This window comes from Peromyscus leucopus, chromosome 19, assembly GCF_004664715.2.
Source record: "Peromyscus leucopus breed LL Stock chromosome 19, UCI_PerLeu_2.1, whole genome shotgun sequence".
In the NCBI taxonomy this organism is placed as follows: domain Eukaryota; kingdom Metazoa; phylum Chordata; class Mammalia; order Rodentia; family Cricetidae; genus Peromyscus; species Peromyscus leucopus.
In genome coordinates, this window is record NC_051079.1 from 14,593,929 (window position 1) to 14,616,723 (window position 22,795).

The 22,795-nt window shown below is 46.1% G+C and overlaps 1 protein-coding gene across 1 annotated transcript in view; it reads left to right on the forward strand.

The window, feature by feature from the left end:
• The window catches only part of Mocos (molybdenum cofactor sulfurase), a 50,298-nt gene that overhangs the window by 27,099 nt on the left and 404 nt on the right, over positions 1-22,795 (forward strand). Inside the window, 6 exon segments of the mRNA XM_028867162.2 lie at positions 395-557; positions 4,667-4,745; positions 8,084-8,208; positions 12,136-12,241; positions 16,141-16,279; positions 21,543-21,647. Of these exon segments, the coding sequence (XP_028722995.1) occupies positions 395-557; positions 4,667-4,745; positions 8,084-8,208; positions 12,136-12,241; positions 16,141-16,279; positions 21,543-21,647 (717 nt within the window).

Consider the following 22,795-nt stretch of genomic DNA (forward strand, 5'->3'; position numbering starts at 1 on the left):
TTCGGTATAGTCGCATGTAGTATTAGGAGATTCCTGGACCAGCATCCACTAAAGTGGAAGGCTCTACAGAAAGCGGGATCTGTGAATGCCTATGGGGAGGGATGCTAGCCTTGGGGTGAGACAGAGCATTGCTACTATAGATCCTGCACTCTGAATTTTTGCATGCGCATGCCTTGCCTGGTCAGTGGTGAAGGGTGGAGACTGGTTCTGGGGACTGAAGGGAAGGCCTCTCATTCCCACAACATCTCCTTTGCAAAGCTCTCTCTGTTGTGTGTTTTCCTCTTCTCATCTTTCAAGAATATGCATTGAATCCATGAAGGCCATCTGCATTTGTATAATGATTGATATGAGTGATTTTGAGGAGCCCTGGCCTAAATCCTCTACTTCTGTTTAGGTGACCAAGTGGCCTGTAGGGAGCAAAGGGCTGCTGTATGACCGGAGCTGGATGATTGTGAATCACAATGGCGTTTGCCTGAGTCAGAAGCAGGAGCCTCGGCTCTGTCTGATCCAGCCCTTCATCGACCTGCAGCAGAGGATCATGGTCATCAAAGCCAAAGGTGTGAAAAGGGTGCATTTCCACTAGTGACCACTGGGGGCACCTTTCATTCTCAGATTAGAAAGCAAACCACACAGACCGATGTCTTCTCTTCCACCAAATGTTAACATTATTTTCAAAAGTCTGTGTTCTTTTTATCTTGGGAAAATTGTCAGAAGTGAAGGGATATAAGGCTGGGATCTTAGGGGTTGCATTTCTTTTTTTTTTAACCCATCATGCTTTGTATTTTAGGCTTTGGTTCTTTCCTCTTGGTTTTTATCGTGAGCCATCTACATACAGGAGCGTGCAGCCCCTTCTGCTCAGTGCACTGTTTATGATAATGGGGGTGTTCAGCATCTACACTGTATAGGTTGGCAGCCACTGGTCATATGTGGCCACTGAATCCTTAAAATGTGGTTAGAAGACACGAGAACTGAATTTCAAAACTTATTAAATTTTAATCCCTTTAAATAGCTACACGTGGCTTATGGCTACAGTGTTTGCCACCACAGAGGTAGAAAATAATGTAACACACAACTCTGCCATCCAGTTTTAACAAAGTTTAACATTTGGCTTAAGATTCTCTCTTTCCTATATTTCTTTTTTTCTTCCTTTTGAAAGTCATGGTATGCATGTGTGAGTACGGGTGCCCATGTGCTACAGCATGTATGTGGACATCACAGAACCACTTTTAGGGAGTCAATTCTCTGTTTCCACTTTGTTTTTGAAACAAGGACTCTCTTGTTTCTGCTGCTATGCTGTGTACTTCAGGCTAGCTGGCTCTCGAGCTTCTGGTCCTCCTGTCTCTTTTTCCCGTCTCATTGTAAGTGTGCTGAGAGTACACATGCATGCTACCTATCTAGCCTTTTATGTGTGTTCTTGAGGTCAAACTCAGGTCATCAGACACAATTGTGTATTAGATACTTTTACCCACTGAGTCAATGGTTATGATGAAAACCACTATAATATATAATTCTTTACCCCCCTCTGGCGTCTTATCCCTCCCCACTCATAACTTATAGAATATCATGACTGAACTTTCATGATATCCTAAATCCATGTCTTCCTGATCTTTTTTTCTTGCCTGTGCTTTTTCTGGTTCTGTGGTTGAGTTTTCCTTAAACCAATAGGTCAATATTTTAGACTTCCAAAGTGAATACTGATATTGACCCTTTGTTCTACTGTATGAATTTTAGTACATGTACATATTTGGGCAACCACCCCACAGCACAAGTACAGAAGAACCCATCATCCCAGGGGAAATTCATGGAGCTACCCATTTGCAGTTTCTGTTTACCCAACCTTAATGTCTAATGATCAAAGAGACTATGGAATCAAGGGCATTGTGTAGTATCTTTCACTCAGCAAGATAGTTTTGAGTCCACTTAAGTCCTGCCTGTAACATAACACGTAACTGCATGTTACTGAGCAGTGTGTCTGAGTGTGATTGTAATACAGTGTATCTGTCCATTCATTCACTGAAGGGTATCTGAGCTGCTGCTGATTTTGGGCAATACTGTGGTCTTTGGAGATCCTGCTCCAAGACCGCACCCAGGGTATGAAAAAAAAAATCTACAGTGTTAGTGAGAACTAAACTTCTATTTGAATGGTATTAGGAAAGGAATGCATGTGTTCTGATGGTAACTTTCTTTTTTACTCCATCTTGAAAAATCTTCTTCCCAATAGAAAACTCTAGACAATATATGAGTTACATTTTGAGGGTCACATTGCATTTCTTGAGTAGACAATAAGAAGCAGAGCCATTCTGATAGCACATGAGAAATCACATGGTTTCTCTCAGGCTTGGAATGTCGTGTTGACCAGGCAGAGCAGCTGGAAGTGAGTAACCATGGCAACACTAGGCTGTCAGTCAGGTTCTCTGATGTGCAGTCTGTAAAGCAAAGATGGGAGACATGTAGCACTCAAGTACTCCATACTTTCTTGAGGAACAGTGACCTTAAAAGCATCTCAGGAACTAAACATAAACAGTTAGTTGGCTGAACCTTGAGTCTTGTTTCATAAAACAGAGGTTAAGAGTTGAGTACAGAGAATTAGAATTTGTGTAGGTGGTTATGTCTTCAATGGTATCAGCCAGAGTTTTGCAAGAGAAGAACTGGCACTAAAGTCACTTCATGCCTGACCTTGGTTCAATAACAAGACATCGGTCCTTGTGCAATTCATTTGCAGGGGCAACTATTCTGCTTTGAATTTGCTCTGAGGTCTTAAATCAGCTAATGGTGTAAAGAGCTATCTTTGTAGCTGAGAATACTGTTATTTTCTTGTGTCAGCCTGAGCTATGAAAAATATCTTAGTATTATTTCTATTCATCAAAATTGTACAGTTTAAGAAGAAATCATCTTGCTGACTGTCCACAGATATACATGTGCCTAGAAAGTATAAAACGCAACACCAATTGGCTGTAGGAAGAACCCCACAGCTGTTCTTTATAGGGAAGAGTTGTAGCAGCATATGAGAAAATTACAGACAGAAGCAAAGCAGCATCCATAGACGGTGGCCCTGTAAGCCTTGCCTGACCAGATTCCTCCATCAGAGAGTTATTTATCTGGTGGGTTGACTTTATGAATATCAGTTGTCATCTGTTCTATATTCTTACAGCCTCTGGCAGGACAATTTTAAGTTTTAATATTTATTTAGTATTTTTGAATAGAAGAATGATACATTTAAAAAGCAAGTCTCTCCAGGTGGTGATGACTCATGCCTTTAATCACAGCAGTTAGGAGCCAGAGGCAGGTGGATCTATGTGAGTTCAAGGCCAGCCTGGTCTACAAAGGGAGTTCCAAGACAGTCAGGACCGTTACACACAGAGAAACCCTGTCTTGAACATCTCCCTCCAACAACAACAACAAAACAAAACAAAACAAACAAAAACCAAGTCTCTCTTGCTCAAGCCCCATGTTTCCTAGTGTCTTAGGATGCATCTTTCTAGTCTCTCCAGATACATCTTAGCTTCTTGAAGATGTAATGCACCAGTAGCCTGATCAGATCTGCACCTACAATGGACTGAAAAGCCCTGAGGGCTGTGGCTGGCCTCTGCTCTGCCATGCAAGAGCTTCCTATAGCTGAAACTTTCCTCTCCCACTGAGGCATGTTCACAGCATGGGGTAGATGATAGCAAGCCCTGTTGGGAGTGGTTCACCTGCCTCTTTTCAAGGGAACAATGCTATTGCTCTTGTGCTGTTCTGTCATCCTTTCCTCTCAGTCTCAGACTCAGAGGTCCAACTCTTCTCCACATGACTGGTCTTGGAGGAGATGACACAAACATGCTTGAGTCTCATCATCTGTTGATGTGATATATTATGTTAGTAGATTATCTTGTCCTGAATTATCCTTGATGCTTTGAGAAAAAAAATGCTACATGGCAATATGTTTTAATACTTTGCTGGTTTTGGATAGATAGTATCATGTTGATTTTTTTTATTAATAGTGTTGAAATATGGCCTGTTTTTATTGTATACTTTCTGTTCAAATTCATGTACCAGGATGCTAATATGCTATTATGTAACCCATTACATGTGCATGTTAGTCCTGTATATAAGAGGTGTACATAACAATTAAAGAACATTGGAATACCTTTCCAATCCCATAAATGCAGCTGGTGCTTGAATCTAATCTGATTCTGGAATGTACACTCTCTGCCAGTATCTTACAGTATCATCCTGCCTGTCTATTTCTCTCATCCAAGTGCCACCCAGGCCTGACCCTGCTGCACTTCTGAGACCAGATGAGATCAGAAGCATTTGGGGCAGTATGGCCATGTACCGGCTGTCTGTTTCTAAATGCTTTAAGATAGTTTAGAGGACAATGACTTCAGAAGGTGGAGACTCACAGAGCAGAGAAATCTATCCAGGCAATTAGTGGAGGGTCCTGGGGCCTGTGGATGTGGTGGTGCAGTGTAGATGTTCCACCAGGAAGCTCCTTGAAGCACACACCATGGTTCGGATAGTGAGGAAGAAGATCTGTGCAATCAGTTTATAAGAGCCGGCCACTTCCTCATCTAACCAAATCCCAGCATCATGAAACTGGATGTGTTTCCTAACAGTGAGCATTCACTTGTGCAGTCACTCGTTTGGTGTGGTGCTCAATTTGCTTCTCCCTTCTTCTGTTCTTTAGGGATGGATCCCATAGAGGTGCCTCTTGAGGAAAACAGTGAACGGGCTCAGATTCACCAGAGCAGAGTGTGTGCAGACAGGTGAGGCTCTGGAGCAGGAAACACACATGGCCACAGTGGCCACCAGGAGGAGAGAGCTTTGCCCTACACAACGGACCTCCTCACACCTTCCATTCTGTCTGCCACATACTCCACCCCGACCACGCTGGCTTCTCTGTATCCTTCACACCTAAGCCACGTGCTTCATTCTCAAGCCTGTATTTGCTGTTTTCTCTGCCTGCCGCGCTCTTCCCTGTTTATGACTCCTAAGGCTTATTCCCTGCCCCCATCAGTCTCACAGGAAAGTTTGGGCTCTAGAACATCTGTATCCCTTGTGACCTAAGTATGACCTGCACCTAAGAACATGGAATAGCAGATTTTCCAATCATGAAAAACCTGTCCAAGCTAATACCAACCAACCTTCTCCCTCAATCATATATGCAACTATAGACAGTTCACTAGAGACATATATAATAAGCAGGAGCTGGGAGACAATTAGGTCAAAAAAGTGCTTGCCACTCAAGCATGAGGAAGAATATGGGTGTAATGTTATGCCCTTTTAATCCCTGCATGGGGAGGAGGAGGCAAGTGATACCTGGTGTTTGCTTGCTAGCCAACCCAGCCAAATTGATGCGTCCCAGGTTCCAGGAGAGACTCTGTTACAAAACCATCGGGTGAAGGATGGCTCAGTGGTTAATAACACTTGCTGCTCTTCAAAGGACCTGACTTTGGCTCCCAGTACCCACATGCTGGTTTATAATCATCTGTAACTCCAGGGGACCTGACACCCTCTTTTGAGTTCAGCAGGCACCAGGCATGTAGGTGGTGTACATACATGCACGCAGGCAAATGCTCAGGTTCATAAAAATAAAAATAAATAAATCTTAAAAAGAGACATATACTTAACAAATTGAAGTTTTTAAAGAAATGAAGGTGGATGGCTCCTGAGGAATGATACCCAAGTTTGACCTCTGGCGTCCACACAGACATACATATGCTCATGTGCTTACACACGTACGTGTACCCCCATGTGCAAACATGCATACCTACCCACCCATCGCCCACCCCATAACTTCTAGACTGTGAATTATCTATTAATTCTTGTAAACCTTCTGATGGAAAGAAATACAGGTATGTTCAGTAGACGGTGGCACTGCATGAATAGCAAATGTGTTTCCTTTGCAACTGCTGTGAATTCATGTGATAAGATTCGCTAAAGCTACATCCAAAGTGAGGCATGACTATGTCCGTTACTTTTTCTTTTTCTTTTTGGTTTTTCCATACAGGGTTTCTCTGTGCAGCTTTGCACCTTTCCTGGATCTCACTCTGTAGCCCAGGCTGGCCTCGAACTCACAGAGATCCACCTGCCTCTGCCTCCCGAGTGCTGGGATTAAAGGCGTGTGCCACCACCGCCCGGTGTCAGTTACTTTTTCAATGCTGTGACCAAACACTTGGGAAGAGCTCCTTAGTGGGCAGGGTTTATTTTGGCATATGGTTCGAGGGTTCAATCCCTCATGATTGGGAAGGATTGGTGTCAGGGATGGCTGCCGGCAGTGGGTTCAAGGGTGCCTGATCAACACTTGACAGGGAGAAGGCAGAGAAAGGGGAAGGTAGCTGTTGTGGTAGTTTTCTCCTATCTCCCCTTTATAGGCAGGGACACCAGCCCCTGGGGTTGATGCTACCCATAATCAGGGTGTGGCTTCCTTCCCTCGGCTGATCTCGCTGGAAGCATCCTCATGGAAACACCCTCATAGGCATGCCCAAAGGGGTGACTCACTAATGTCCCAGTGTTTTTATTCCAATCAACATGCCAGTCAGAATTAGCCACAGAGTCCCAACGTGACAGGCAAGAATCCCTCCAGGACTTTGAGTACTACACCACTAGGAAAGAAGAGAAAGGTGTTAATGTGATGGGGACGGCCAATTGCATGTCTTTCATCTTGGCAGCTGAGGTGTTGAGCACAAGCTACGTCTTCTCACTAGTAGTATTTGTACCAACTTAACAGCTTTGACAATTTAAATATTCGTTCCAGTACATTTTCATCGGGACGATGAATTTCAGGCAAACGTTTTTTCCACATTGCTATACTCTAACCTTCTGATGGAAAGAATTATATTCTCATAGGGATATGTGCAGTTATTTTCATTATTTATTTGTGTGTGTGTGTGTATGTATGTATCACAGCTAAAGGAAAACTTGTAGGAGTTGTTTTTTTTCCTCCGCCATGTGGCTTCTGGGGATGCACTCAGGTTGGCAGGCTTGGCAGTAAGTCCTTAGTCCACTGAGCGATCTTGCCCATCTAGAATCCGTGCAGTTTTTGTTTTTTTTTTTTTTTTTGGCTAGGTCATCAGCTTCACTTGGCTGCAGGAGAGACAAACACAGTGTTCTGGTTAACGATGCTTTTCAGACATCTGGAGGTTGGAGGCACTTCTGCTCAGAGATGGATTGTGATGACTGTGATCTTGGTGTGGTTTCTGAAAGTATGAGGGGCGAGCGCTGCAAACTGGTTTCTTGGTCTCTGGTCTTCCTGGAAAAGGAGCCAGCTACTTTTCCCAGTAGAATTTAAGTTTTCAACAATATCCGCCTTGTAACCCTGAGATACTGTGATCTCAAGGCGAGATGTGGACCTAAATCTTTGTGATATACATTTTTAAAGATTCTAGAGTATTCTAGATTTTTATTTCATTTCATGTGTATGTATATGGTGCATTCCTGGTGCCCTTGGAAGTCAGAAGAGGGCACCAGAACCCCTTGAGCTGGCGCTACAGACAGTTGTGAGCTGTCATGTGATCTCTGGGAACCGAACTTGGGTCCTTTGGAAGAGCAGTAAGTACACTTAACAACGGAGCTGTTTCTCCAGCTCTAGACCCCACAATTTAAAACACCAGATCAATAGATTTACTTACACTTCAGTGCCTTATAGACACAGCACTCAGTTTTGTGAACGAAACACATCAGCCCGTGTGATCTGACTAGGAGAGAAAAGATCCCATCAAGCCTGTTGTAAAAACCCGGGCATGATTTTGGGCATAAGGCCTTATGAAAGGAAAATATCACTCTGGAAGTCTCAAACTCTGAGCTTTGTGCTCCCCAGTGTCAATCTTTAATACAAAGAATATCTGTCAGGAAGGAGGGTTTGTAAAGCATTTGACCAGCTCTGAAAGCCTCCCACGAGCCCCCCATCTCAGATATTTTTGGACCTGGGAGAGATCCCTGTCGCTTTCCAAGCCATCTGCTGTCTCAGGCTGCCTGCCAGTGGGGACTTGGTCATGTTTTATTTTGTGTTCTTATTTTAATTTGGCTATTTTCTATTTGAATAATTATTTGAAGACTTGCTGCATAAAAATTCACTGTTTTGTTTGTTTGTTTGTTTGACCAGGGTAAATACTTATGACTGTGGAGAAAACGTTTCAAGATGGCTGTCACAGTTTTTTGGCCGTCCATGTCATCTAATCAAGCAAAGTCCTAACTTCCAGCGGAATGCAAGGAAGACACCTGGAAAAGGTATTCCACCGGGATGGAGTACTAAAGGGCTGAGAACTAGTTACTCTGCGTGTGTCATTCTCAGCCCAGGAAGTGGATTCCCAGGCTGCGGGCTCCTGACTTCACCTTGTGGCTGCAGGACACACTGCAGGGTTCTAAGCTGGGCGTTTTATGACCTCCCTTGAGGCTTGGGGTGCAGCTGCACCACAGGAGGAGACATGGGAAGACAGGGCCACAGCCGGTGCCTGGGTGCAGCAGCGGAGGTGGGCACCGGGGAGAGAAGAGGCCTGGGGCCGGCACGATATGGACTCAGAGCAGGATGGTGGCGCTTGTGACCACTTCCGGGATGCCACTCCCGGTGCGACGCTCCCTGGGTCCCGCTGGGATTCTACCAGTTTTGTGTTTGGAGACTTTAGGAAAAAGATGAAGTTCATTCTTCCCCAGAGTATTTTTACATTTTCATCTAAAGTTTTGAAGGTAGTTTAAACCATTACAGAAGATAGTATCTATAGAACATTTTAGTTTTGTTTTATGTGCTTGCATGTATGTCTGTGTTTTGCTTGTACATATGTCTGTGCACCATGTGTGTGCAGTGCCCTTAGAGGCCAGAAGTGAGAACCAGATCCCCTGGAAGTGGAATTATAGAGAGTTGCTAGCCACTGGGTGAGTGTCGGAACGGCACCTGGGCCATCTGGAAGAACAGCCAGTGCTCTTAACTGCTGAGCCGTCTCTCCAGCCCTCCAGCACATTTTACTTAGTGCTATTTTGAGTTAAAACTTGTACAGGACTTTTTTCCAACATTATTTCAGTACTTTGATAATCATTTGAATGTCATAGAAATTTAAATTTCATGAGTTTTCATTAAAATACATGAGCATGTGGACATAGCTGTATGTGTTTGCGTGTATATGTATGTATGTAGCTCATACATATGTCTTTTTAATGTGTATATGGTGTGTGTGTTAATGCATGTGTGTTTTTATGTATGTTGTATCGTGTATGTTGTGTATACATGTGTCTGCATATGGTGTGTTGTGTAGTGTGTGTGTGTATGGTATGTGTATATGATGTGTATGGTGTGTGTATGTGTGTTTGCACATGTGCACCTTGCTTGAGGCAGAGTCTCTGGCTTACTCCTGCATGATAGACCTCAAGCTCCTGGGATTCTTCTGGCTTTGCGTCCCATCTCACCTGAGGTGTGCAGGAACCACAGATGCACACCACTGCATCTGGCATTGCATGGGTCCTGACCATCTCAACTTCTGTCTCATGTCTGCATGGCAAGCACTTTACCACTGAGCCCTCTCCCCGGCCCGTGTAGGTCTTTGTTGTTGTTTTTCTTTGAGACAGGATTTCTCGTTGCATCCCTGGCTGTCCTGGATCTCACTCTGTAGACCAGGCTGGCCTCGAACTCACAGAAATCTGCCTTCAGAGTACCGGGATTAAAGGCATGCGCCACCACACCCAGTTTTTGTTTTTGTTTTTTTTTTCAAGAAAGAGTTTCTCTGTGTATCCCTGGCCATCCTAGAACTAGCTCTGTAGATTAGGCTGGCCTTGAACTCAGGGATTCACCTGCCTCTGCCCCCCCCTCCTCCAGGCACTAGGATTAAAGGTATGCCACCATGCCTGGCATTTTATTTCTTTCCTTTTCAAACTTGTATTTCATTTCTTCTTGGTGGAATATTGCCTTAGAGTTATTTTATACATAGAAATATTTTATTGACCACCCCACATCTCTATAAAACTAAAAAAAATATATAAATCGAAGCATATAAAGACTTCGAAGTTTGCTTAGACCATCTGGGTCTAAGGGTTAGGAAATTATTTCTGGACTAAGTTCTTATAATTTTAACAGTGTCTAGTCAATCAAAACAACATAAATATATGATTATTTTGAAAAATAATTATTGAACATAAAGAACAAATCTTAGCACTCTCTTACAGGATAGCTGGGCTCTCGTTTGGTTCCCACACTTGAGAGCGGCTGTCGTTTGCAGATAGACCTGGTGGTGCTCAGCACCCCTCACTGCTGGGAAATCTCATGAATCAAGAATTGCTGGGGAAGAAGGGACCCTGGTTAGCACACTGCCACTCAGCCTTTCTTCTGAGGTCGGTGACCGGAGCACAGGGTTCTAACGTGAAAAGCCTTTCATGCCTGTCACTCGACAGCTTAATTAGGTCCCGCAGCTCCACAGCCAGTGAAGGACTGGTCTGCATCTGACCTGTGGGAGGGGCTTTTGCCCAGGCTGTGGAGACTTTTATTTCCCTGGCCCTGGTTCCAGGGTTTGAATGGGACTTTTGTTTGCTATGCTGGAGGTGGTCAGTCCCAGGGCAGTGTGCCTTTCCTCCGTGACAGGGGAGCCAGCCCTTTGTAGAGGATGATGTGGAGGCATCCCTTCTTAGGCAGACCAAAGAGGACAGATGGAGTCGAACCACATGCTCTGGAGACCACAGTCCCTGCTTGAAGATGCTCCATAGGCCCCGACCCAGCCAGCCCTTTTATCACCAGCTTGGATAAAAATAGAAGACATTTACAGTTTCTTTCAACAGGTCCCCCGTCCCTGCTACTTTTCAGGAGCTTAGAATCTTCTGTTTATTTCTCCATTAAGTACCATATGCAAACCCACTGGCTGTTAGAGCATCTTCGCCTGTTTATTGGCAAAGACTGTCTGTCTGTCTGTCTCCCTGTCTCTCTGGTTAGGTATAGAAGGACTTTGTGGGGCTGGAGAGATGACTCAGTGGTTAGAAGCACTGGCCGCAGAGGGGTCAAGGACACCACAAGAAAACCCACAGAATCCACTAACCTGGGCTTATCGGGCCTCACAGAGACTGAACCGACAACCAGGGAGCCTGCATGGGACTGACCTACTCACTCCGCATATATGTTATGGTTGTGTAGTCTGGTGTTCTTGTGGAACTCCTGACAGTGTGAGCAGAAGCTGTTTCTGACTCTTTCGCCTGCTTTTGAGACCCTTTTCCTCCTACTGGGTTACCTCATCCAGCCTTAATATGAGGGAGGGGAGGTGCCTGGTCTTATTGCAACTTGATATGCCATGTTTGGTTGTTATCTCTGGGAGGACTGTGCTTTTCTGAAGGGAAATGGAGGAGGAGTGGATGGGGGATGGGGACCTGCAGTTGGGATGTAATTTATGATAGAAGAGTTAAAAAAAAAAAAAAAAAAGCACTGACTGCTCTTCCAGAGGACCGGTCCGATTTCCAGCACCCACATGGTGGCTTACAACCATCTGCAACTCCAGTCTCAGGTGATCCAATGCCCTCTTCTGGCCTCCATGGACATGTAGGCAAACACTCATATGAATTAATACACACACACATATATGTATGTATATATGTATATATGCATGTATACATGAATATAATTGATAGAAGCTCTTTGTAAGCCTACATACATTGCAGGCCTGTCTGTCTTGCCCAGGGCAGGCAGGGTTTGCTCTAGCCCTGCACTGTTGCTTCCAAGAATTGTCTCTGAGTCTGAGTGTGGTGGTGGAGCATGCCTCTAACCTGGGGAGGTAGAGGCAGGGGGACTGGGAACTTGGGCCAGCCTGACCGTGCAAGAAGAACCTGCTTCAAGAACAAAACTCTTTGTCAGAATAAATTCACTTCAGTGTTTTATTATCTCTGGGCTATTGGAAGCATGGACCTAGTTTATTCTAGGATTACCAGCCCTGGGATTACAATGGGTGCTACCTAGAAGGGCTTTTTACCTGAGTGCTGGGGGTTGATTCAGGCCCTCATGCATGCGCAGCATGTTTTTTCTTCATCTGTCTTTGCAGAGGTCTGAGTCACGCTTAGAACAATCTTGCTTTCCCCAGCGTTGACATTTTCCCCATGTAGAAGGCATCTGCCTGTAGAAACCGCAGGTCTCGGGAAGGAGAGTCAGCAGCACTGCCCGGAAAAGCAACCCTTCTCTCCCTGCTTCCCTTTCAGGGCAGCCTCCTGGCACTGCCGCCACCCTGTCCCTGGTGAATGAGGCGCAGTATCTGCTGGTGAACACATCGAGTGTCCTGGAGCTTCAGCAGCGGCTAAATGCTAGGTTAGACCCTTTCCCTGGGGCCAGGAGACGCTATAACCGTTTGCCCCTCGGGGGGGGGGGGCTGGTGCCCACCTGGGGAGGGAAGATCTGGAAGTTGGTGAGTCCAGACACTTGAGTTACAGGTAATAAATGAGGCCCAGTGAAGTCAGTGAACCTTTGGGCAATTCTTGTTTGTCTGCCTGCTTGCCTGCCTGCCTGCCTGCCTTTTTTCCTTCCTTCCTTCCTTCCTTCCTTCCTTCCTTCCTTCCTTCCTTCCTTCCTTCCTTCCTTCCTTCCTTCCTTCCTTCCCTCCCTCCCTCCCTCCCTCCCTCCCTCCCTCCTTCTGTCCCTCCCTTCCTTCCTTCCTAAATTGAGTGTGTGGGCATGTGCACATGTGTGCATATATGTAACACAAAATCTAATTTGGTCTTTTAATAAAAAACCTGGACCAGATATTAGGGTAAAAGCTGAAAGATCAGAGAAGCAGAGCAAGCCACAGCCACTACCTCTCACCTCACCAATTCCTCTCCTGAAAGAGCCTCTAGCTAAAAGACCTCCAGCCAAAAGAGCTTCAGCTGAAAGGGGCTTCCTCAGTTGAAAGCACCTCCCAGCCGGGCAGAGGGGCTTTAATTTATTATTTATTGCTTTAATTTATAATTTATTATTTTAGACCAAAAGGGGAAGTGTGGTGATATGTTATATACCCTAATAAAATTTGCCTGAAGATCAGAGAACAGAACGAGCCACTAGATCAAACATAGATGCCAGGCAGTGGTGGCACACACCTTTAATCCTAGCACTTGGGAGGCAGAGATCCATTTGAATCTTTGTGAGTTCAAAGCCACCCTGGACTACATGAGATTGACTCAATCTAGGAGAGAAACAGAGCCAGGCAGTGGTGGCACACACTTTTAATCCTAGTACTTGGGAATCACACACTTTTAATCCCAGCACTAGGAAAATTGAGGCAGGAAATGATATGGGTGGGCAGAGAAAGGTATATAAGGCGTGAGGAGACAGAAACTAAAGCTTTTTCGGCTGAGGAAGCTCATTTGGCTAGAGGTCTGTCGGCTGAGGCTTTTCAGGCTGAGGAGTCCTAGAGATAAGAGGTGGCTTGTTCCTTTGTCTCTCTGATCTTCAAATTTTATTAGGGTACACAATATATCCCCACATATATAAGTATGAGGGTACACATGCATACACGTGGGTGTGGAGGCTAGAGATCAATCTCAGGTTTCTTTCTCAATCACTCTCCACCTTCTTTTTTGAGACAGGGTCTCTCACTGAACCTAGACCTCACAGAGTAGGCAGTCCAGTCCACTCTCAAACCCTAGGGATCCCCCTGCCTCCACCTCTCCAGCGCTGGGATTACAAGTGGGTGCCACCAAGCAAGGCTTTTCCCGTGAGTGCTGGGGATCGACACAGGTACCACCTGAACCATTCCCTCAGCTCCAGTTCCTGTTAATGATTCTGAGTGTTCTCATCTACTGCCTGTGTCCATCAGCCTACCACTACCGGAGCAAAGGCTTGGGACAATCAGCTTGTAAAGAGAATGCCTGTCTTCTGGGGTGTCAGTCATGGTTGGTGGCCCATCACAGCTAGGAGTGCGTGGTGAGAGAATGGAGAAGAGCTGGGCACATGGACAGTTCCCTTTGAGGACGTGTCTCCAGTGACCCAAGCACCTCCCAGTAGTGCCAGCTCCTAAAGTTTTCACCATTTCTAGTGGTACAGTGATGGGATCCAGCTTCCACCATGGGCCTGTGAGGATGTTTAAGGTCCAGACTATAGCATCCTCCATGGTCTCTCTTGACACTCTCATGAAACAGGGAGAACCCCAGCTCCGGATTTAATTATTCTATTTCTACACCCTGTTTTAATTCGTTACCAGCCCGACCTGGTTTTATTGCCCACCCTCCTACTGTCCCTGTCTCTTAGGATTCCTGCCCTACTTCACACGAGGAGTGGATATAAAAGCATTTGGAGCGTGATTACAAGCAGCTCTTGTCTGTAAGATACACCTTCAGACACAGCGTCCCTGGCTGCTCGCTCTACCCAGTGCTCTCCTGAGGGCCCAGATGCTTTTAGGATACCTTCTCAACTCTTGGGAAGTTCTGGCCATACCAACTCCTTGTTTTTTCCTCAAAGGAAACTCAGGTCTGATAGCCAGGCAATTGATTAGAGAATTTCATCCAGCTGTTCATCAGGCCACGGTGGACACAGACTTCTCATCCTTAGTCCTCAGGTCAGGGGGGTAGGTATGCACTCCTGGCACATCATGCGCCATGTGGTCTTGTGCACACATGTTCACACCTTGAACACCTACAAATACAGTTGGAAGGGGGCCATGGGACTCTCCTTGACTTTCACTCTTTGCTTGAGATTGTCTGTTGGAGTTTCTAGTGCTTTGAGAGAACACACAATAGGATTCCCGGGCTGTGGACTGAGTTTGTCTTCCTCAGGTACAGAATTGTGACATGGCTTTGGGGTTTCTGGTGTTTCTCAGAACCAGGGGACCCTTCTCTCAGACACCCAGAACAGGAGAAAGTGGGTCCTTAATGTGGAATGTTAGAGAAGACAGGCATGCTGTAACTCTGGTTTCTACCAGCGGGGCATTTGTTTCCCACCAGCTGGTTTAAAGCAAGGCTGGCTGAATGATGTCATTGGTAAGAGACTGAGCCAGGGATTGGGGTTTCTCAGTATCCATATGCAGATTGATGGGCTCCCCCTTTTGCATGGTAACAAAATAGCTTTCAGACAAGAAGCATTCCCTTTCACAAAACACAAAGGAGTTTGTACCAACTTTGAAAGTAAAGCCAGACTCGAAGGACTGAAAACGGAAGTCCTCTCAGGTTGCTGGAGGTACACATGGCTTGCAGTGAAGCTAGGCCGAGATCTCCCAGTCTCTGGCTTATATGTGACCCCTGCCATTCAGAAGGGGTGTCACAGTTTTTGACAATCCTACATCAACCCGCAGCCTCTCAGCGCTATCCCCAGAGCACAATCTGCCAAGCTCAGTGACTGTCTCCTGCCACTTCCCAGCATATACTAACCTGGAAATTTTAGGAATCTGTGGAAGTATGCAAAATGCAGAAAGCCCTAAGCCCATGGCACTGAGAAGTTTTACAGATGTGACCCTAGATCAAGTAGGGACCACACCCCACTTATATCTCATTTGAGCCAACCTGACTGAAGTCACCCTTGTTGAGATTTCTTTCACTGCAGATAGTCTCGCTCATTCTTTGATATATCATAGTGTGTGCTCCTGTGTTGGGGAGGTCTTAAGAACTGTTTTCAGTGCATTCCTCTGAATGGACTGGGGTGTATGGGGACACAGAAAGTCATTTTGTAGAAGCTCCTGACAATAAACAACACTTTCAAATGGGAACAGTATAAGCTGGGCCTGGTGGTGCATGGCTATAATCATGGCACTTGGGATGCCAAGGCAGGGGGATTACATATTTGAGGCCAACCTGGGTAACATAGCGAGATCCTGTCTCATTAAACAAAGAATCTTAGCCTCTATTATTTTTGTTCTTCTTATGTTCTGGTCTCTGTGCTAAGCAGGTCTTTGTAGTTCAAGTGCTGACAGCTCTCCTCTGACCATGTCCTGTCCCATGTTATAGAACTGACACTTTCTGGAGACTTGTTCATTTTTACTCTGTCCATCTGGTTTCTTCAGCTGAGACTTATCTATCATTTGCCTCCTGTGGTCTTCTCCCTGGAGGTGGGACCATATCCTAGGGAGGGGCAGTGGATGTGTCTAACAGATGGGTGTGTGTTGCTCTTACACTCTGAGAGTTTTTTTCTGACCATCAGGGGATAATTGGCCTAGTCAGGGATGGGGAGCCAAGTGTGTAGAATTGTTGCCACAGTGTGTGCACCTGCTGTCTCTCTCCACTTACCCTTCTTGGTCTAAACAGTGACGAGCATGGGAAAGAGGAGTCATTCTCGGTGAAAGATCTCGTCTCCCGCTTCCGTGCCAATATCATTACCAAGGGAGCGAGGCCTTTTGAGGAAGAGGAGTGGGACGAGGTTTCCGTTGGCTCCTTGCATTTCCAGGTAAGTCTTAGGAGGTGGTTATCCTTCCTCAAAGGCTGCCGCTGACAGTTGATCTCAGCTCCAGAACTGGATGGTGGCAGATGCTCCTCTCTCCACGTACCATTTTCGGTGAATCACGTTTGGGCTCGAGTCCGTTTTCTGGGAATGCTTCTGTCATGGGAACATGTCCTCTTTAAGGCTGCTGGGTATCACTTTCCAGTGCTGTGGAGCTTGTAGGGGCGACTCAGAAGCCTAGGGACCTCTTAATGCCTTCTATTGCTGCTGCCTTCTCCCTTTCCTTCCTCCCTCTATTATCCCTCTCTCGCCTCATCACCTCTTTTCTCCCCTTGGTCTACTTTTTCTCTTCTCTCGTTCCTCCTTCTTCCTCCTCTTTTCCTCCCCTTTCTCTCTCTCCTCTCTCTTTCTCTCTTCCCTCCTCCCCTCTCTCCTCTCCCTCCTTACCCCTACTCCCTCCTCTTTCTTTTCCCTTCAGGCTTCTGCCTTTAATGGCAGCCAGGGAAGGGATTATAGTTAAAGGCAGGTCCAATGCCATCTGTTCTCAGCCCCAGGCCTTTGCAGTAGTCTTAAATATGAGAGAGATGGAAGGGAAACCCCACCCTAAACCCTTATTCCTCACATGACTGACAAACTCATGAGGTCTGCCTCTGAGCCTGCTCATCTCTCTACCTCTAAGCTCGGCCTCCCCTCATCCAGGGACAAGCCACTCTCCTGCCTCAGGCCTTGCTGTGTTGCTACTGGACATTGGCTTAGAGGTCGCCTCGGTAGAAGCTGCTCGGGAATATGATTCTCCTTGACATGCCGCCTGCACCGTCCCCACAGAGCACACACGGTGTGGATCATGTCTGCCTTTTTTTTTTTTTTTTCTCCCCAGCTTGCCTCTGGGACCTAGAGCATCCCAGCTGAGTCAGTGCCCAGAGAGTAATTGTTGGTGGAGGTAGACAGGAAAGATAAGGGCGAGCTGGAGGCTGGGGGGATGGCTCACTGCTGGACAATGTGCTCAGCTCCTCAGTGGGTACAAGCTGATCCTACTGATTGCAGGGGGTGTAACCTGGCTGTCACACGACTACTTTGTGTCCAGGCTCTGTGCTTAAATGGAGCACCAGTCTAACATGCAGAAAAAGCAGATACAATGATCTCAATTGCAATCAGTGGATCTCAGGTCTGGGGTGGGGGAATACCACAAAAGGACCTGATGGTCTTTCTTGTCCTTGAACTCTGTAAGTTCTTATTGAAGCAGTTACCCTCTTGAAATTCATTCTCTTTTCTCTCCTGCAAGCCTGGTTCTGGCAGCGTCTCTCCTGCCCTTTTCCTGTATGCTGACTTCCTCTTCCATTCTTGTACTCCATCACTGAATCTCTGCTGCTTTACCTGCTGGGCTCCAAGGTAGGCACTAAATAGACCTAGCGAGATATTTGGAGAGAGGGAGGGAAGACCAAAGGGAGGGAGGACCAAAGGGAGGGAGGACCAAAGGGAGGGAGGACCAAAGGGAGGAAGGAGGAAAGAGGGAAGGGGAAGTGAACCGGTCCAGGATCACTATCAGAAACCCACCTGACAACAGCAGTACCAGTGTCTCCCCAGGGGCTGGGGCCGTAAACAGAAAAGGCACAAAGAACCTTTCTGAGTGACATCTCAGCATGCTTTGCTCTCTTTAGTTAACATTTCTAATGTTAAACCATTGCATGCTCTTTGGCCCGGTAATTTCATTTTGAAGAAAACCACTACATGATATTCTTGTGCACTGGCTGGGGATGTAGCTCAGTGGTAGAGCACTTACCTAGTTCAGTCCCCAGCGGAGCACCCTAGGTTTGAGTCCCTAGTGGAGCAAAACCACTACTATTACCAGCAACAGTGAGGCAAGTGTGGGAAGATAATGTGGTCATATTACTTATTGAAGTGTTATTGTATTATAAAAAATTAAGGAACATCCTAACTATGCTTAATACAGAGTTATTAATAAGATTAAATAAATTATGCTACATCTATACAATGCAGGCTGTAAACAGTAAATAGGGCAAGATTCAGTTAATTCTGCGTCTTTCAAAAACAAACCCTTAGAACCTGTCTGCTGACGGCAGTTGGTACTGCGGCAGTTGCCCTGGGACTGGAGCATCTCTGTGAGAAAGCAGATTTTACTGGATGCCACGAAGCCATCACTGCTTCATACATCTTAGCTCAACCTCACTTGGGGAAACTGATCCTTAAAAATTCCAAATAGGGGCTGGAGAGATGGCTTCGTGGTTAAGAGCACCGGCTGCCCTTGCAGAGGACCCGGCTTGCTTCCCATCTAAAACAAACAAACAAACAAACAAACAAACAAATCCAAGGAGAGTGGTATGGATTATGACCTTCACTAAAAATTATCGACATGTTGGCTGTTTTTCTTGTTGGGACTGGATACCTGACGAGGAGCAGCTTGAGTGAGGAAGGGGTTGTTTGGGCCCATGGCGTCAGGGTAGATACCGTCCATCATGGTGGGAAGGCGTGGTGGGGAAATGGCTCTCAGATGTGGTGGCAACAGTGAGGCTGCTTGTTCATATCTGGGCCAATCAAGGAACAGTCAACAAAAAGTGAGGGCCAGCTATAGGTCCATTCCAAGTGACCCACTTCCTCAGAGCCGCTCCGTATCGTATCGTAAAGGGCCTACAGTTTGCCAAAATAGCACCCCAGGAGGGGGATTTTGCATTATGAGTCCTTAGAAACTGTTTCATGGTTTCAAAGAGCGAAGAACATCAACTCAGACAGGCCAAGCTTTCATCCTGGTAATTGCGAAGTGTGAGGAGGAGGAAGAAGAGGAGTTCTTCATGTACTGACAAGGAAGGGTACCCACTGTGCCGCGTGATGGAAGGGGACCCAGGGGGCCTCTCAGATGTCAGTGTTCTTCCCACAAAGGTGTAGAGGCATGGCTGGGCACAGGCCTCGGCTGGGGGTGACCTCCAGCCTTGTAGCAGCCCCTGTCTCTGAGGATGGGGAGGTTGTGTTGGTTCCTTTTCTGGTGGCTGTAGTCTCGGAGAAAGCAACTTACGTGAGGGAGGGTTAATTTCAGTTTACAGTTGGAGGGGACAGTCCACCACGGGTGAGGAAGAGGGCAGGAGTGAGGGAGCCGCTCACCCTGAGTCCACAGTCGGCAAGTGGAGAGCCGTGTGGATGCTGGTGCTCAGCTGTGTTTCTCCTTTTCTAAAGTCTGGGACCCCAGCCCATGGAACGGTGGTGACTCCATTTAGGGTGGGTAATCCCACACCCACTAGCCCAACCTAGAAACTCCCTCATAGATGCATTTGGCGGTGAGTCTCGGAGATGAGCCCAGATCCTCTCAAGTCGCTGTCTATTGACCACAGTAGGGACGATGGCTGCTGACTTTTTTCATTTAAACCTGCATGTGTTTGTGTTTGACTTATTTTTCAACAGGCATTTATAACAGTAAATGCTTTTTAAAGATACCAATTAAAAGAAAACTAAGAAAGACTTATAAAGGAAATGTGTATATCTGTGTATGTGTTTATATAAAAGAATATCTGGCCAGTGTCCTTCCTGCCATCTCAGAGACTTTTCCGAGGATCTTTTCAACAAAATGACTAGATTTTGACACAAAGTGTTGTCTGTGAGGAGAAGCTGGCCTGGGCCTGGGCCTGGAGGCTGCTGCTGGTCCCTGACATCCCTTCTGCCTGCTTCCCAGGAGACACTCTTTCCCAGGGTAACTAAGAGGGTCTGCAAACTGAGCTGTCCTGGCCCCTGGTCTCAGGACCATCATCCCCAGCAGTGAGTACTCCCACTTGAGCATGATGGTGTGCCGGACACGGGCTTGGCATCCTTCACATAGTGTCTGGACTCCTGGATTAATCCAGCTAAACGGCTGGATGCAGGAATCTATCTTAGCTGGGTATAACACCAGCAGTTCTTCCCTGCCCTCCCTGCCACTCACAGGGCCTGGGAATGCGGAGCTCAGGACCACACAGACATTATTTCCCAGTGGGTGGATGCCCATCAGCTAGAGTGTACACCACAGTACAAGCCAAGGCTCAGCTACATTAGTGAGCGCTTCTAATTTTAGCGAATAATGCTTACTCACGAATAAGCAGAGGCACAAATGGCTATGAGGACTAGTCGATGACACGGTGGTCCCAGCTGCTCAAGAAACTAAGGCAGGAGGATCACTCGAGTTCAGGCATTCAAAACCAGCTTGGAGAACGCACTGAGACTCTGTCTTTTAAAAAAACACTTCTGCATCTTATGTCTGTAGTAAAAGAGCAATCTTACCACTGCTGAGATGTAAGCTTTCGGTTAATATTTATGGTTTTCTTGTTATTAAAGTGATAAAGGTGCATGGCCAATAACTACTGAAGTTCCCTTATACTGTATGACCTATGCCAAGCATCTGGATGTTCTTTTATGTATTGTTGTGTGGGGTATGTAGGTATGTTTATTTGTGGATACACACACACACACACACACACACACACACACACACACACACATATATATATACATATATACCTTGCTTTCTGTTTCAGTTATAAAATATGAGTATTTCCCCATTTTATTTAAAGGTCTTTGTGATTTTTTTTTTTTTTTTTTTTTTAAGAGTCTTATGTAGCTCAGGCAAGTGTCAGACTTGCTGTGTAGCTGAGGATGAACTTGCATTTCTGATCCTTCTCCCTCCACCTTCCGAGTGCTGGGATTACAGATGTGCCTCACCACACCTGTTTTGTGCAGGGTTGGGGGTGGAACCCGTGGCTTCACGCATGTGGGCAAGCACCTAGCCCACTGAGCCACACCCCCAGCTCCTTGTAAATTAATGATAATTATTGTGGTAAGCATCACATAGACGTGTTATCTTCAATACTGTGTGATGTCTAAGATACAAGTTTTCCAAACGGTCAGCAATATGAGGACAAATCCCTGCTTGTGATTCTGTGTTTGTCCATCTACTTCCTCTGTAGGTTAAATCTTTATGTAGATGTTTGATGATCAAAGCTTATGGTGCCCTGGGCCTGGCTTGGTGCTGGTTTCTGTTTGTCTTTGCAGTTCTGAATGTTTTCCTGCCTCGGATTCCTCCCATCTCTAGGAACCATTGAAATTGTCTTCCACTTCTTTCCTTCTCTCCACTGCTCTTATGCAGTAGCTTTCAGCCCCCAACCCCACATGGGCCATTCCCAGGAAGCGCTGCTATGAGGGGCCGCTTCTGTGTTCAGAGTTTGGCCGTATGTATCTGATTCCACCCTGCAGAGCGTGACAGCCTCATCACAGTTCCCTTCTCCTCTGCCAGGTCGTGGGGCCTTGCCACAGGTGTCAGATGATCTGTATCGACCAGCAAACTGGGCAGCGGAACCAAGATGTTTTCCAGAAGCTTTCTGAGAGCCGGGGGAGAAAGGTAGGTATGCGTGCCCAACGTGGCACCCCATTGTAAGATCTTGGCATGCTGTTGGCACATAACTATACTGATAGGAGTGCTGAGTAGTTTTCAGCAGCGGGGGTTGTTATACTTCCCAAAGCCAATGCTCTAATCAAGCTCCAGAGCTTGCCTGTGGTTCCCTGTTATTTTCCTTGCCATCCAACGACTCATCCAGTGTTGGTTATTGTTTTATTATAAGCATTTTAATGTTCTCAGAGTTCTTTTTTTAAAAGATTTATTTATTATGTATACAGTGTTCTGCCTACATACCAGATCTAATTATAGATGGTTGTGAACCACCGTGTGGTTGCTGGAAATTGAACTCATGACCTCTGGAAGAGCAGCCAGTGCTCTTAACCTCTGAGCCATCTCTCCAGCCCCCCTGCCCCATGCTCTCAGATCTTACTGAAGACAGAAGGACTATAAAAATAACAGGGCTGGGGATGAGGCTCAGTGGTAGAGTGTTCACTTACCTGCATGTACCAGGGTCTGCTTTCCATCCCTACCACCTCAAGAAAAAAAACAATCCTTCTATCCTGATCACTATTTTCTTCACCACAGAGATCTCATAAAAAGGTCAGATAGCTCCGTGGATAAAGGGTCTGTTGAGAGGGTTCAGTAAAGTTCATGATACCAAGCCTGGCAGCTCATCTTCTTGGGGGTTTAAATGACTCAGTGTTGCTATTGTAGCCCCTCGATTATACATGCTGAGTGTTTAATATATTGATTCACTCTAGAAGCATTTATTTTTAGCTTTACATTTTCTGTTAGGCTTTGTGAAGAATTCCAGTCAGACTCTTAAAGCATTCTTGAAGCAGGGTGTGGTGATAACTCCTAGATCCCCAAGGGGCCTCAAGGACATCCATGGTTACACAGAGAGTTTGAGGTTGCCCTGTATTACAGTGAAGTCCTGTCTCAAATAAATAATAAATAAATAGGCTGGGGAGATAGCTTAGCCTGTAAAGTGCATGCCTTGCAAGCCCAAGAACCCCCCTCCCCCCCCACACACACTGAAAAAAAATAGAGCTGGACTGGACACTTTGACACATGCTTGTAATCCCAGATCTGGGAAGGTAGAACAAGCAGACTCTTGGGGCTCTCCAGCCAGCCTGCCCTACCTGGTGAGC